Source organism: Myotis brandtii, unplaced genomic scaffold, assembly GCF_000412655.1.
Source record: "Myotis brandtii unplaced genomic scaffold, ASM41265v1 scaffold274, whole genome shotgun sequence".
In the NCBI taxonomy this organism is placed as follows: Eukaryota; Metazoa; Chordata; class Mammalia; order Chiroptera; family Vespertilionidae; genus Myotis; species Myotis brandtii.
In genome coordinates, this window is record NW_005360425.1 from 5,117,886 (window position 1) to 5,133,346 (window position 15,461).

At 37.5% G+C, this 15,461-nt stretch overlaps 1 protein-coding gene across 2 annotated transcripts in view; it reads left to right on the forward strand.

Annotated features, from left to right (window-relative positions):
• The window catches only part of RLF (rearranged L-myc fusion), a 37,550-nt gene that overhangs the window by 16,258 nt on the left and 5,831 nt on the right, over positions 1-15,461 (forward strand). For both annotated transcript variants that reach the window (XM_014541593.1, XM_014541594.1), the window contains 2 exons: positions 6,575-6,711; positions 10,374-10,515. In XM_014541593.1, the coding sequence (XP_014397079.1) occupies positions 6,575-6,711; positions 10,374-10,515 (279 nt within the window). The remainder of the gene's footprint in view (positions 1-6,574; positions 6,712-10,373; positions 10,516-15,461) is intronic.

The window sequence follows — 15,461 nt, forward strand, 5'->3', positions numbered from 1 at the left end:
TTATGTAGGTGGGTTCTGACTTACGGCAAAAATCGCATTACATTGCGCTGTAGGAACGGATCTCCAACATAACCCGAGGACCTAATGTATATTAAAGATATAAGTGATAATAAATCTTGGCCAAGGTGTTAAATATCTAAGGGTTTATATACCCAGTGCTATCTTAGGCATTGGGGATAAAAAGATGAAATCAGAAACCTCCAAATTGATGTACTTGCTTGCATTCTTGCTCCCTACATTTTATTCTCCTCAAAAGTAGCCAGAACAGCCCTGACCGGTTTGGCTCAGTGGACAGAGAGTCGGCCTGTGGACTCAAGGGTCCCGGGTTCAATTCCGGTCAAGGGCATGTACCTTGGTTTCGGGAACATCCCCAGTAGCGGGTGTGCAGGAGGCAACTGATGGATGTTTCTCTCTCATCAGTGTTTCTAACTCTCTATCCCTCTCCCTTCCTCTCTGTAGAAAACCAATTAAAAAAAAAAAAAAAGTAGCCAGAACAGCTCTGGCTGGTATATGCCCAGGTTGCAGGCTTCATACCCACTAGGGTCTTGCAGGAGGTAGCTGATTGGTGTTACACTCTCACATAGATGTTTCTCCCTCCCTCCTTCCCTCCATCTAGGGCATTAGAATCACCTGGGAATCTTTTTAAAATCCTGATTTCTGGGCCTCATCCTCCAGAAATTCTGTTTCTTTGTTACTAATGTTGTGGCCCCACCCCATAACAAAGAAACAGAATTTCCGGAGGATGAGGCCCAGAAATCAGGATTTTAAAAAGATTCCCAGGTGATTCTAATGTGCAGCCAAGGTTGAGAACCACTCAAAGAGAATCTTTAAAAGTTGCTTTGCAAAAATACCAATGAATCACTAGTGTCATTACTTTAAAATCAGCATATGTTCTAAGGTAGAAGAGTTATACACATTTTGCCATCTACTTCAGCTGAGTTCAGAAGAGTCAAATTAACTTGAGCAACAGGTGGGAATACAAATACTTATATTTGGCACCTGTGGGTATCACAGTAATAGATGTGTGAAATGGGAAACCTCTGCTGGGGAAAACACATACAATTAAGAAGAATTGGTAGGGTTAGCTTGAAAGCCAAAATTCAGAACCCCAAATTCAGAACTCCATGGAATCCTCAATTCTAGTTTGCAAATACTTCATTTAGAATTGAATGTGATGACATTGCTATTAATTTTACATATGAAAAGATTTTAATGAAGGTCACAGACTTGGCCATGGCCCAGTGTCCCAAGTGGATGTTTCCTTTTTTTTTTTTTACTACTGAAAAAAAATCCTTGTAAAGATCAAGTTTTCCACATACAGTGTGAAGGAAAATGATGTTTTAAACATGAAGCACTTCTGTTATTATGAAGAACCAAGAAATCTATCAGCAAAGTTCTTGACACAGAGTAGGTGACCATTTCAATCCTGGTTCCTGAATGAACTGTATCTTCAGTGTTTAATGTGGTTTATAGTCACAGTAGCAAAGGCTTGTTTCTTCTCTTGATGGGAAAAGGAATAGACAAATGGCCTAATTTACTCACCAGTCTAATACTGTTGGGAATTGACACAGTCACTAGGTATAAATGATAGAGCAAATACATTTAAACAGGACCCATTGGGAATTCAGTTTGGGAGTAGAAGTAAAAGTAAACACGAACATAGAAATTCCAGGTGTATTTTAAATAAGAAAGAAGACTAAGATGGATCTGGAACAAGGAATAATAACAGTGTATAATTAAATTTAAAATTAAAATCTGAATAATTTTACTTTATCGTTATGAGCATATAGGGAATGAGATGTAGTCAAAAATACACTAAAGGTAAAAAGGCATTCTGAAGAAATTGAGAATTTGTCTATTTAAATATTTTATCTTTTAAAGCAGAGATGTTTTAAAATATCCCAAAGATATTTTTATTGGTTTCAGAGAGGAAGGAAGAGGGAGAGAGAGAAATGATGACAGAGAAACATTGAGTGGCTGCCTCCTGCACACGCCCTAATGGGGATTGAGCTCCAGGCACGTGCCCTAACGGGGAATTGAACCGTGACCTCCTGGTTCATAGGTGACTCTCAATCGCTGAGCCACACCAGCTAGACCAGAGGTTTTTTTTTTTTTTTAATGCTTTGAAGAAGCATCTTCCCATGACTCAGTATGTCTCTGGATCTCACATCTAGTCTCACTTTCATAGGTTACGTGTGGGTTTTTGGTTGATGTATGATTATACTGGTGCAGTCATTTTGGAGAGTTAGACATTTTCAAAAATTCAGTAGGATGTTATAAGTTTCTCTTAGATACACACAGTCATTGGATTTAACTAGAAGAATCAGTGGCCATTTATTGCTTCAAAAAACTTATATGTGCCCTTGTGGAAGGCCTCCACCCCAGCCCCATCAACGGCATTCCCTGTGACTACCCGACTACCAGGGAGGTCTCTGTGCTGCCTCTGATGTGGATCACCCACTGATTTCTTGGCCACCTTATCTCCTCTAGCCAACCTGGGCCCTGCCCAGCTTTCCTCACTCTGGAGCCTTCCTTCTTCCAGAGCGCCTGAAAGCCAGGCACAGGGATCCGAGCTGAGTGAGCTTAGTCAATTCCCCAAGCCCTTTCCTGTTCTTATGTACCCTGGCTTCCTTCTTGCATTTGTGAGGCCCCCTCTCCCTCCGCCGCCCTTTGAGGGACCTTGCTCTCTGTTCTCCATCACCCTCCCTGCCCTCTTGACACATTTCCCCTGGATCTGTCTTCCTCCCAGCAGTAATCTTTGTCCTTATCCCGCCATCTTCCAGTCATCCAAGCAAACACCCTACCCCAACCTCTTCCTTCACCTGCCAGTCATCCAAGCAAACACCCTCCCCCAGTCTCTTCCTTCAGGTCAGCCAGCCGCTATCCTGTCTCCTAGCCTCTGTCTCTGGAAGTGTCCCCAGTGAGTCTCTATGAATTATGAGTCCCAGCATTTGACCCTCAACCTTGCTGTCCTCTTTCTCCTTACCTGCTCCTCCCCAAAGCCAAGCAGGGCTCCAGCTGGGAGGGCAGCTGACAGCCCCAAAAGAGGGAATGGGGGGTAGAAACCTACGCTCAATGTAGTGATGGTCTGTGGTATTGCTATAGTTTAAAAGAAGCCAGATGTTTAGAATCCTTTTTTCAAGTGATGTCTATGAACTTAACAGGGATGATTCTCCCAAAGATAGGCCCAGGTTTACATGAAATATAGGCTTGTTAACTATAACTCCTACCTTTCTCCTACTTTAAGGGTGCATGTGACAGGAATCTTTTATATGGATAATTAAATCCACTTCAATTCCATTTTGAAAAGACGTTTACCAGTTTCAGTTTTTAAAATATATTATTATAAACAAATTATTTGTATTATACAGTGGGGCCTTGACTTACAAGTTTAATTCGTTCCGAGACCGAGGCTCGTTAACTCAAATTACTCTATCAACTCAATGCAAAAAATCGGCCGAGAGACAGCTGGTATCTCAAAAAACTCGTTAGTCGGGACACTCGTAAGTCAAGGCCCCACTGTATCTCAGAATGGATCAGGAAAATTCTAGATTGAAAACCACTGTTTTAGATTGAAAATACTATATTGAAAATATTTCAGTAATGTCACTGGCCAGAATACTGGTTTGCTTTGGTAGCCCAAGCAAGAAAGTAATGGCAGAAGACAAATATACTTTACCCACCTTCTCTTCTGCCAATATTGATATTTAGTTGGCTGATTATCATGAAAGTCTAATAATTGCATCTTGTCCCCACAGTTCATTTTTTACAATAGCTAAGGTGATTTTTTTTAAATAATAAAATTAGACATTTTATTTTTATTTTATTTTATTTTTTTTATTAGTTAAGGTATTACAAATGTGTCCACATCCCCCGCATTAACTCCCAACCTCCCCGCACCCCGCACACTCATGCTCCCATCCCCCTATTGTCCATGTCCATTGGTTTGGCTTATATATGTGTATACAAGTCCTTCGGTTGATCTCTTCCCCTTACCCCCTCCCTCCCCTATTTTCCTTCTGGGGATTGATAGCCTGATCGCTGTTTCTCAGTCTTTGGATCTGTCCCTTTTCATCAGTCTATGTTGTTCTCTATAGACATTTTATTTTGACATAATTTTAGACTCACTTGTTATTGTAAGAAATAATAGACATGCCTTTCAACCATTTAACATACATTCATTGGACGATTTTACTTGGCACTGGGGATACAAAGATAAATAACACAAAGAAGAGGAACAGCAGAGAGCAGTCACACAATGTGAGATTTAGGGGAGAGGTCTGAGCTGGAAATTAAGAGTTCCAAGTCATCAGCATTTGAAATCAGAGAGTGGATGAGATTTACTTTTTCAGAACTCTGGAAATTACGTAATAGCTTACCACAACCTTAGGAGGTTTTTAGTCAAGAAAAACATGAATTTCAGTAAGAACAGCAAGCTTGGTGGCATTTTAACTTTCCCTGCTTCCCATCTGCCCCCTACCAGCTTCACAGTAACCTTGAAAGCAGCTTTGAAACTCCGGTAGCTGTAAAAACCAGCAGCCTAGAAGCCACTCAAGAAAACAGCGGAATGGTTTTGGAACTCTGCAAAAGCCCATCCCCAATGACTTGTCGCTCTTTGACCTATTTGGCAATTTTCTAAAAAGCTCCATTCTCAGGACTTGTCTTTATTTGACTCAAGAGTTTACTCTGCTAAAAACTCTGTCTCTAGAATATGTGTCAAAAAAAAATTTGTGATAATTTATTAACATGACAGTTGTCTGAGGAGGCATTACTAACTAGTCAGGCTAACGAGATTGGTCAAAAAATTAAGAAGAAAAACTGGGATAGGGGACTTTGAAAACCTCGAATATATTCCTAGGATTCTGGAAAGTAACATGCATGTACAGGACTATGTGTCTACTAAGGAATGACCCGAGAAGGCCCTAATCCCTCACCTCTTGTTTAACTTGGGGCTCTATACAACTAGGAAATGAAGGGCAAAGCAGAGTTGTAAACTACCTACTGATATGTTGAAAGCATGCCCTAACACACAAACAGAGCTGCTTGTCAAAAGCAGAGAGACCTACTTGTTCAAGGCATTTAAACAAACCTCCTGAATATGTTGAATATGTAGCTGACCATTAAGCAAACTGAGCAAAGACTTATAGTGGCCACACATGACAAAGTATATAGACTTTAACAGAATTATTCCAGGAAAGTCACTAAATAAACAAATAGTAACAATAACAAACCCTAAAGAGATGGAGGAATCAGATTTCCAAAGTTGTCACAATATATTATTTAAAATATCCATAAACCCTAGGGATAGGAACCATATTTAAGAACAACAACAACAAAAATTGCTCAGCTGATGTTGTTCAGTGGTTGGGCATCAACCTATGAAACAGGAGGTCCTGGTTTGATTCCAGGTCAGGGCACATGCCCGGGTTGCAGGATCAATTCCCAGTAGGGGGCGTGTGCAGGAAGCAGCCAATGGAGGATTCTCTCTCATTATTGATCTTTCTTTCTTTTTTTTTTGTTAATCCTCACCGGAGGATATTTTTCCATTGATCTTTTAGAGCAGGGGTCCTCAAACTATGGCCCGCGGGCCACATGCAAATACAAATATTGTATTTGTTCCCGTTTTGTTTTTTTACTTCAAAATAAGATATGTGCAGTGTGCATAGGAATTTGTTCATAGTTTTTTTTTAAACTATAGTCCGGCCCTCCAACGGTCTGAGGGACAGTGAACTGGCCCCCTGTTTAAAAAGTTTGAGGACCCCTGTTTTAGAGAGTAGAAGAGAGAGGGAAAGACAGAGAGAAACACCCATGTGAGAGAAACACATCAATTGGTTGCCTCCTGCACCCATTTATAATACTGAAACAGTCATGAAATAGATTGTTCTTGATAGAGAGAAGGGACCTTTAGAGGATTTATTCTCCTATTTTATCAATATATAAAAAAAGCCCTGGAACATTTTACTGATTTGCCCAGAGGTTGTTCTTGTTTGTTTATTTGTTTTTTAAGATTCCCATAAATAGTGTAAATGAAAAAGATATGTGTTTCAGTTTGAAAAACTCACCCACAATATTTTTTCCTTATTTATATGAAAAGTGATATATTAATACAGCATTTATATTTAAAACAGTTTCTTAGTTGTCTCCCACTAGCCCTACTGGCAGCAAGGGTAAGCCCTTTATTTTTCTATCTGTAATTGGAGTGACTTGAATAAGATTGAAAACAAAATAAAAAATGGGGATTATGATGGTACTTCAGCTGAAAATAACCTGAAGTTAGTCTACATAATTTGACTCATTTAGATAGTAGCAATATTCATGAGTAATTTTTTTTTTAACTGTACTAAAATGTTTTTATTATGTAAGGACTGCAGTGGAACTTTTTATAGTATCCTCTTCTCTGTTTAATATTTTCTTATATAAAATATTTCATTCTATAAAACTCAGCCATTAGGTCATAGAAGAAAATTCTAATTCTTGCCTCACCAATTATCAAAATGGAAGCTTTACATTATACAACAAAGTGTACAGGAAAGTTACTATTTTCTTTTTTACTTACTCATCTCATTTTTGATAGATTGCAAAGGTCGACTGCAAGGAAATACTAGACATCATATGTAATCTGGAATCCGAGGGTCAGGATAACACAGCATTTGTTCTTTGTACGACTTACCTTACCCAGCAGCTCCAAACCGCAAATGTATATAGTTCTTGGTAAGTATATTTACTTTTTATTCCCTTTATTTGTCAGTGCATAGTATAGCAGTTAGGGTTTATGTAAAACATTGGTTTGTTTCAAATTTAAAATCTAAGCAAATTAAATGATGACTTGTGAATAAAATTTTGTTTATAAGCTAATCCATTTAATTAATGATATAATTGGTTTAATCTTTCCTGGAAGAGTCCAAAAATAAAGGGTAAAAAGTTTGAGCTTATCTTTGTCATCCCATAGAGCAGTGGTTCTCAACCTTCCTAATGCCGCGACCCTTTAATACAGTTCCTCATGTTGTGGTAACCCCCAATTTCATTGTTACAAATTGAACATAATTAAAGCATAGTGATTAATCACAAAAACAATATGTAATTATATGTGTTTTCTGATGGTCTTAGGAGACCCCCAAAGGGGTCTCGACCCACAGGTTGAGAACCACTGCCATAGAGGGTTGTTTGTTAACTCTAATATGTGCCTTTTTCTTTGAAGATAAAATTATGGCACTATGAAACATTGGTGTTAGGTTGTTTTCCTTTACATTTATTATATCTTTTGGTAGTCACTTTCCCCCTCTTATGTGGAAACCTACTCATTATCTAGGTTTCTAGGTCAGACTTGCACTAGAGAAAGTAATCCATTTGAATAGTAATTTCTTTCGCAACTTTGGTACTATATTGCAGAATTGCCTTATTTTGGTTTTCATTCCATTTTATATCTTGTTTGCCTACTGCAGTGATGGCGAACCTTTTGAGCTCGGCGTGTCAGCATTTTGAAAAACCCTAACTTAACTCTGGTGCCATGTCACATATAGAAATTTTTTTATATTTGCAACCATAGTAAAACAAAGACTTATATTTTTGATATTTATTTTATATATTTAAATGCCATTTAACAAAGAAAAATCAACCAAAAAAATGAGTTTGCGTGTCACCTTTGACACGCGTGTCATAGGTTCGCCATCACTGGCCTACTGACTACTTAGTTGTTAAAAAGGAAACAGTAGATGTCACCCATGTTCTTTCATTCTAACTGTATTGAGTCTATTTAGGCCAGAAGACCTGATACACAGGAAACCTCTAAAATGCAAGAGTCTGTCAGTAAGAAATCAGATTAGTGGTATGGATGATGTTATAGGAAGTTAGAAAAAGATTTTCCTGTACACCAGTGTTTAAGAAAAGTATTTGAGTTTTAATTCAAAAAATAGGTTGGATTTGTGCATTACCTTAATTAGAGGAGCCTTGAGTATTTCAGAAACTAAAGATACCCTGAAGTTGAAATGAGCATTTTGTTTATAGGAAAACCTAATAACTCTTTTGTACACGTTAGCCTTCATCTCACTCTGGAGTGTCTATGTGTATTTGCATAGTTTTATGTTATTAGCATTTTGTATATCACTATATTTCTTTTTGTTTACTATTTTATATAGAAATATTCCTTGTGTACTGTAAATTATTTCACCCAATCCTCATAATAATCATTTCATAGATGAGGTAGCCAGTGGAAGATCAGAGAGATTAGAGAGAGAAGTCTTGTGATTGCCCAAGGTCTCAAGGCTAACATGGTAGATCTGAGATTCAAGCCAAGGATTTTTGACTAATTCAAATGGCAGTCTTTACCACCAAGTTCCTATGCCAGAGTTATGTGGGATAGGGGCTTAAAATATATTTTGTAATAATCATTGTGGATTATATCTAAAAAATGATTAAGTAGCCATGAGGTTTATTGTTGTTTTTATTGTTGTTAATCCTCACCCCCAAATTTTTTCCCGTTGATTTTTAGAATGGAAGTGGGGGGGAGGGGGAGGAGACATGGACATTGATGTGAGAGACACACATCGATTGGTTGCCTCCTGCAACCCAGGTAGGTGCCCTTGACTGGGAATCAAACCTTTGTCCATCTCTGACCACTGAGTCACACCGGCTAGGGCGAAGCAGTGAGGTTTTTGATTACTAAATCAAGTAGAGGTGGTTGTTTTTTATGCATTAGAGATTAGAGATTTTACCTTCAGTAAAACAGATATATTCACTTGAAGAACAAACTCTTATTTTTCTTATCACAGTTAACCTCTGCCTCTAATGAAAAACTCTCTGGTAGTTATAGTTAGGTTTTCAGTGCAAAGAATACATTAAATCACATATGGGATGTGTTATAAACGATTTTTAAAACTACGGTCAACACAGTTCTTTTAATAACCCTGATACAGCTTCCCTTTTATAGTGACCCATACTTTTTTTTCTTCTCTTCACTCTGCTACCATTAGCCCTTCTAAGGATGTTAGTGGCTGTAGGATTAGTGCTGTTCCCCTGTAGCAGGAAAGGATTAATAGGGATTTCCTTCTTATTGGCCTCCCAAGGAGCTATAATGAGCAAAGAAAATCTTAAAATCACTTCACACTTTGTTAAGTAAGCTCCTTCAAAGCAATTCAAAGAAAAATATAATCTAAAATTTAAGATTTTGGAAAATTTTTTTACCCTTCTATTGTTTTACAAAGACTTTTTTTAAAGTGGTATTTTTAACAAGAGATATTTGTAAAAATATGATAGTAAAGTTGGGTATGGTAATAAAAGCAGACACTTAATTTTAAACACATATTTATTTGTTTACTAGAGAGAAATTTGTTGTTCCACTTATTTATGCATTCATTTGCTGATTATTTAAAAAAAAATTTTTTTTATTGATTTCAGAGAGGAAGGGTGAGGGAGTGAGAGATAAACATCACTGATGAGAGAGAATCATTGATTAGCTGCCTCATGAACACCCTGGGAATCGAGCCTGCAGCCTGGGCATGTGCCCGGATGGGGAAGTGAACCTTGAACTCCTGGTTCATAGGTCTATGGTCAACCACTGAGCCACAGCCGGGCGGGCTGATTTCTCTCTCTTAAAATCTTCATTGTTGAAAGTATTATAAATTTCCTCTCTTTCCCCTCCGTTTTCCCCCACCACCCATTCATTGGTTGATTATTTTATGTGTCCTGACTAGGGATCGAACCCACAGCCTTGGTTTATTGGGATGACTCTCTGACTGACTGAGCTAGAAATGTCATCCTTTAATGTGGTCACCATGGAAGATAATTTTTGAAATGTATACTATGTAACTATCATCCCAAACAGTTTTTTATCTTTATAGAAATTTCCTTCAGAGACATTTACCACATTAAAATATTTTCTTGTTTTATAGCAGTGATCATAGTATTGATCTCAAAAGATATGTGGCTTTTTTTTTTTTTAATTAACCTTGCTCTGCTCTCCCTTGCCCCCCAATTTTTGGCTATCTGTAAAAATTAAGTGCTGGAGGAATGAGTTTCATATAGATGTCTAGCAGTGGTAATGTAACTAGAGTAGTCATGCAAGTGAGAAAGGTAACCATTTTTAAAAAATATTTTTTTATTGATTTCAGAGAGGAAGGGAGAGGAAGAAACATTAATGATGAGAGAGAAACATTGATCAGCTGCCTCCTGCACACCCCACACTGGGAATCCAGCTCGCAACCTGGGTTCGATGCCCTGACCAGGAATCGAACTGTGACTTCCTGGTTCATAGTTCGATGCTCAACCACTGAGCCAGGCCGGCTGGGTACATCATGACATTCCAAAAAATGGGCTGGAGAGGTTTATAGCAAACACCAGTTGCTTTAAGTGTTTTACCTTAATTTTTTGTTTTATAGGGAATTGACTCTCTTTTGGAGTAAACTGCAAAGAAGAATTGATCCTTCTATAGACACTTTCTTGGAGCGCTGTCGTCAGTTTGGTGTCATAGCTAAAACACAGCAGCATTTATTTTGCCTCATTAGAGTTGTACAGACTGAAGTGAGTAATTTATGCTTTTTATGCTGATTGTCCTGGAGGGAAGAAATGAGGGAAGAGATACCTCTCAGGCAACTCATTTTAAATAAGGAAAAATGAGGGATATTGGGGTTTAATAAAGTTATGGAGTTGGACCTATCTTAACTGTTTCTGAAGATTGACTTCCTTTCTTAATGGGAAATAGTAATTTAATGTGATAGACCATTGGAGGAAAGGAAGATTATGTTTCTTTGCTGTCACCTCAATCACCCTACATCTACTTTTCCTAAAACAGTGTCCTATATTTTTTGCAAATTAACATAATAGTTATAAAGTATGTTTGTTTGCAGATTAACATAATAATTATAAATGAAGAAAATATAATTGCATTTCCAGCTTCTTGAAGATGTAATGATACATTTTTCTGGGGTTTGGAGTAATAGAACAATAGTTCCAGAATAAAATCTACACAAATTATAAACTTCTGTGCAAATAGGAAATAAGTTAGATATTTTTAGGAAGTAAATATTTCCAAAAATGAATTGAATTGCCATATATAAAAACCATGTTTTTTGAGTTAAGCCTTATAGATATTCAGGGTGGGGCAAAAGTTGTGAGTATGCAACATACAGTTCATCTTGTATTAATTATTACGCCATTTTCCGTATGAACAACTGTAAACCTACTTTTGCCTCATCCTATATGCTATGACTACTAGCCTAGAGGTTTGAGGTGAGTCTTATGCTATTCTCTATTTTTGTTTTGTTTTTATTATCTTCTCATTATTTAGTTCTTCATATAGCCATATTTATAATGGGTATGTTTTACGTGTTACTTCTTTGACAATTTCCAAGAATTGTTTTTATTTTTAATTTATTGTTTTTCCCCAAGGATTGTTATTATACTAAAGTCAAGGCGCAGTTGTATCTTTGATATTCCCTATCTCCTTTAATGCATCATTCCATATCCTATACTTTATTTGAAATATGTTGATCTAGTTTCCTCCAATGAAGATAGAAAAAGGTTAAAACAATTGTCAAAAGCAAATTCATGATCAAATAAGTTAGGTGATAATTATTTCTAATCACTATGAATGAAGTTGTGTCTTCTATCACAGAAAGAACATGTTCAAGTAGTTATAGAACTTGCCTTATTTTAAAAATTTAGTGTTACAACTGGCCTTTTAAAATTGTTTTTTAATCTTTAAGGAAAATGTTAGTTTTCTATTGCCACATAAAAAATTACCATGAAGTTAGCACTAAAAACAGCACCATTTATCAGCTCACAATTTTGTAGTACAGTAGTCCAGCACAATGTGGCAAGGTTCACTACGTAGAGTATCACAAGGCTGAGATTGAGGTGTTTGGTCAGGCTGTTTTTATCTGGATGCGCTGTAGAAAATCTGATTTTAAGCTCATTCTTATTGTTGACTATATTCAAGTGCTAATTTTCTTGAAGGATATTAGCCACAGTCTGTTTTCAGCTCCTAGAAACCTCCCTCATTCCATGCCTTTATTTTTGAGCCAGGAAAGGCACTAAGAATCCTCTTTCTTCAAATCTGACCTCTTCCATCTGACTTCCAGACTTAGATTTAAAGAGATCAGGTGATTAGGTCAAGCCCACTTAGGTATTCCATCTAAAGATCAACTGAATTGGGATCTTAATTACATCTGCAAAAGCCTTTTGCCATATAACATAGTACAATCATAGGAATAAAATCTCATCATATTTACAGGTTCCACTTACACTCAAGGGAATGAGAATATACAAAGGTGAGGATCACTGAGGGCCTTAGAATTCTACTTACCACAAGGAACCACAGAACATGGAAAAGTTGCTAGAGGATTAGGAATAGTGGGTTTCTAACTCAGACCCAGGAATTTGATGTACATCTGTATAACCTGAACCCATTTCTCTTAATCACAGACTAGGATACTTTTTACTATAACCTTACTTACGATAGTAGGTCTAAAGCAGTGGTTCTCAACCTTCTGGCCCTTTAAATACAGTTCCTCATGTTGTGACCCAACCATAAAATTATTTTTGTTGCTACTTCATAACTGTAATGTTGCTACTGTTATGAATCGTAATGTAAATATCTGATATGCAGGATGGTCTTAGGCGACCCCTGTGAAAGGGTCGTTCAAACACCAAAGGGGTCGCGACCCACAGGTTGAGAACCGCTGGTCTAAAGGATAGAAAAGATGGACTGATACATGGAAGAGGAGTGAGCGTAGAATTTCTTTCAAATGGAGAGACCTGTTTCTAGCTTTTTAAAAGAGAGAGGCTAACCTAACCTAAATCAATTTTGATCTAGTTCTGCTATGAATGGTAGAAATCCCATAATAGTAGTGGTCTAAAGAAGATAGAAGTTCCTTCCTCTCTCAAGTAGGTAGATAATCCAGGTAGACAGGCCAGGGTTGCTTCAGTGGCTCCACATATCAGAAACCCAGATTCCTTTTGTTTTCATCAACAAATAACTTCCATCTCATATTCTAAAAATTATTCCAAAGTGCTCTCTCCAGCTTGGGAGCACACTCAAAACTTTCTCTTCCCTCTCTTCCCCTCCCCCCCCCCACTCCCACCCCCCAGCCCCATTCCCTTTGCCTTTCTCTCTCCTAAGCTCCAAAGGCCCTTCTTTTGCTTTTGTAACTTGTTTACTGAGCCGATGAAGCCCAGCTGGCTCACTTCGATCACCTCTGTAACTTTCTAAAAAAACTTTCTCTTATGATTTGAATAAATAAAACGTGTTCCAATCCTAGCTGTAATGTCTCCATTCCAGATAGCAAGAAGGGAGGTGGGGGGACAAAACATACTCTGACACACCTTTCCTCATTCCAACACACACACACACACACACACACACACACACACACACACACACACAGAGTCAGAGCTACATCTAGCTGCAAGGGAGGCTAGGAGATATATTTATTTATTCTGGGTGACTTTAAACCCAGATAAAAATCAGGTGGTCTGTGTTTTATTTTTAAATATGTTTTTATTGATTTTCAGAAAGAGGAAGGGAGAGGGAGAGAGAAATAGAAACATCAATGATGAGAGAGAATGGATGCATTGGCTGCCTCCTGCACACACTCTACTGGGGATTGAGCCTACAACCTGGGCATGTGCCCTGACTAGGAATCGAATCATGACCTCCTGGTTCATAGATGGACGCTCAACCAGTGAGCCCACTGGCAGGGCAGGTGATCTGTTTTTGTAGAAGAGGAGGGGAAAGGATATAGGGAGACAGCTAGCAACCAGTCACATAGCCCTTGGGATGGAAAGGGATAATGATGCTGAAAGTTGGTGTGGGCATTAGGTCTGTTGCAGATAGCAACCGTGTATAATGGAGAAGGCCTTGTCACAGTACCTCTTTATTTTCTGGGCTTCAATTTTCTAGAAATAAAGAGCTTAAGACAGATTATTATTTAAAGGTGTTCAGAGTAGTTAAACTTTAATTCTATGACTTGAGGAAGTCATAAATGGAAGGGATTACTTTAGCGAATGCATGGTCTCAAGACTTTCAAAATAGTATGACAGAATTAATGTAGATGTTATTATATTTGGAAGTGGAAGATATAAATAGAGGGATCATTTTGAATCCAGTTCATTTGATCATGGGGCCCTTTTGGTGAAATATGGTACTACTGTTTTGCAAAACATGTGTGATTTGTAAGGACATACACCTAGTTTTCAGCAGTCGGGACTAGACAAATCTTTTTTATTTTTATTTATTTATTATTTTTTGTTGTTGTTAATCCTCACCTGAGGATATTTTTCCATTTATTTTTTAGCCCAAGGAGCCTGCAACCACGATATGTTCCCTTGACCAGGATTGAACCCAGGACCCTTTGGTCTGCAGGCCGACACTCTATCCACTGAGCCAAACCAGCTAGGGCAGGACCAGACCAATCTTGACAAATTGCATAATGTGATATCAGAATATCACTTGTAAATTAGAGCACAGATGACTTGGAGAAAGCCAAGTGAATTTTTAAATCATGGTTTCTCAACAAATTATTAGTACTTAATGTCTTTTGGAACACCCCCTTTTTTTAAACAGCCTAATCTGGTTTAAATGGCAAAATTTGTGAAGTCAGTGTGAATACTTAAAAAAAATACAAACCAACACCTCGAAATACTATTATACATTCTGAACAGATATGCCAAGCAGTTACTTGTTAAAGGATTGGTGAATAAATTAGAATTAGTATGTGGAACGTGGATCTGAATTTTGAAGAAATTGATGGACATACATAAGTTAAACCAAGAAGCTGAAGGAACAAAAAGTGGCTTGGCATATGATACTGGATTAAGGGCACATGGGATATAGCGAAGTCAGTTAAGTTTTGGAGTCAGTATATGCTATGAAGTGGTTAAGAACTCAGGCTCTGGAAAAAGATTGCTTTAAGTTTAAATCTTTGCTCCTCTGCTCACCAGCTAGTGCCATTGGGCAACTAACCTTTTGAGCTTTGGTTTCTTCATTTATAAACTGAGGATAATGTATGCAAAGAGCTTATTTAAAATAGTGCTTAGGATGTAGTAAGGGTTTTGTAAATTTATGGCAATTATTTCTTTGTGTTTCCAGCATTTTGAATGGTGCCCAATATGGAAAAAATTGTTTAGCAGATTAATTACTGATTTGAACAGTGGAATTTATCCTCAGTTATTTCACATGGTATTCTGTTGAATATTTATTATGTGCCAACATTGTAGTAATTATATTATCTTAATTCAGTTTTATTGCAATGTTAGGAAAATCTAATATTACCACTACTATTATCATTTTACAGATGAGGAAACTGAGGCATAGAGGAGTTAAGAACTTGTCACTATAGTGAAGTTGGGGTTCAAAGACAGTCACGGTCCAACTTGAAATTCTATGCTCTTAAGTAATGCATTTTAAGCTACTCTGCCAATATGATCCCGCTTTTCTTTGCTCAGATTATTTTCCCATTCCATTTCAG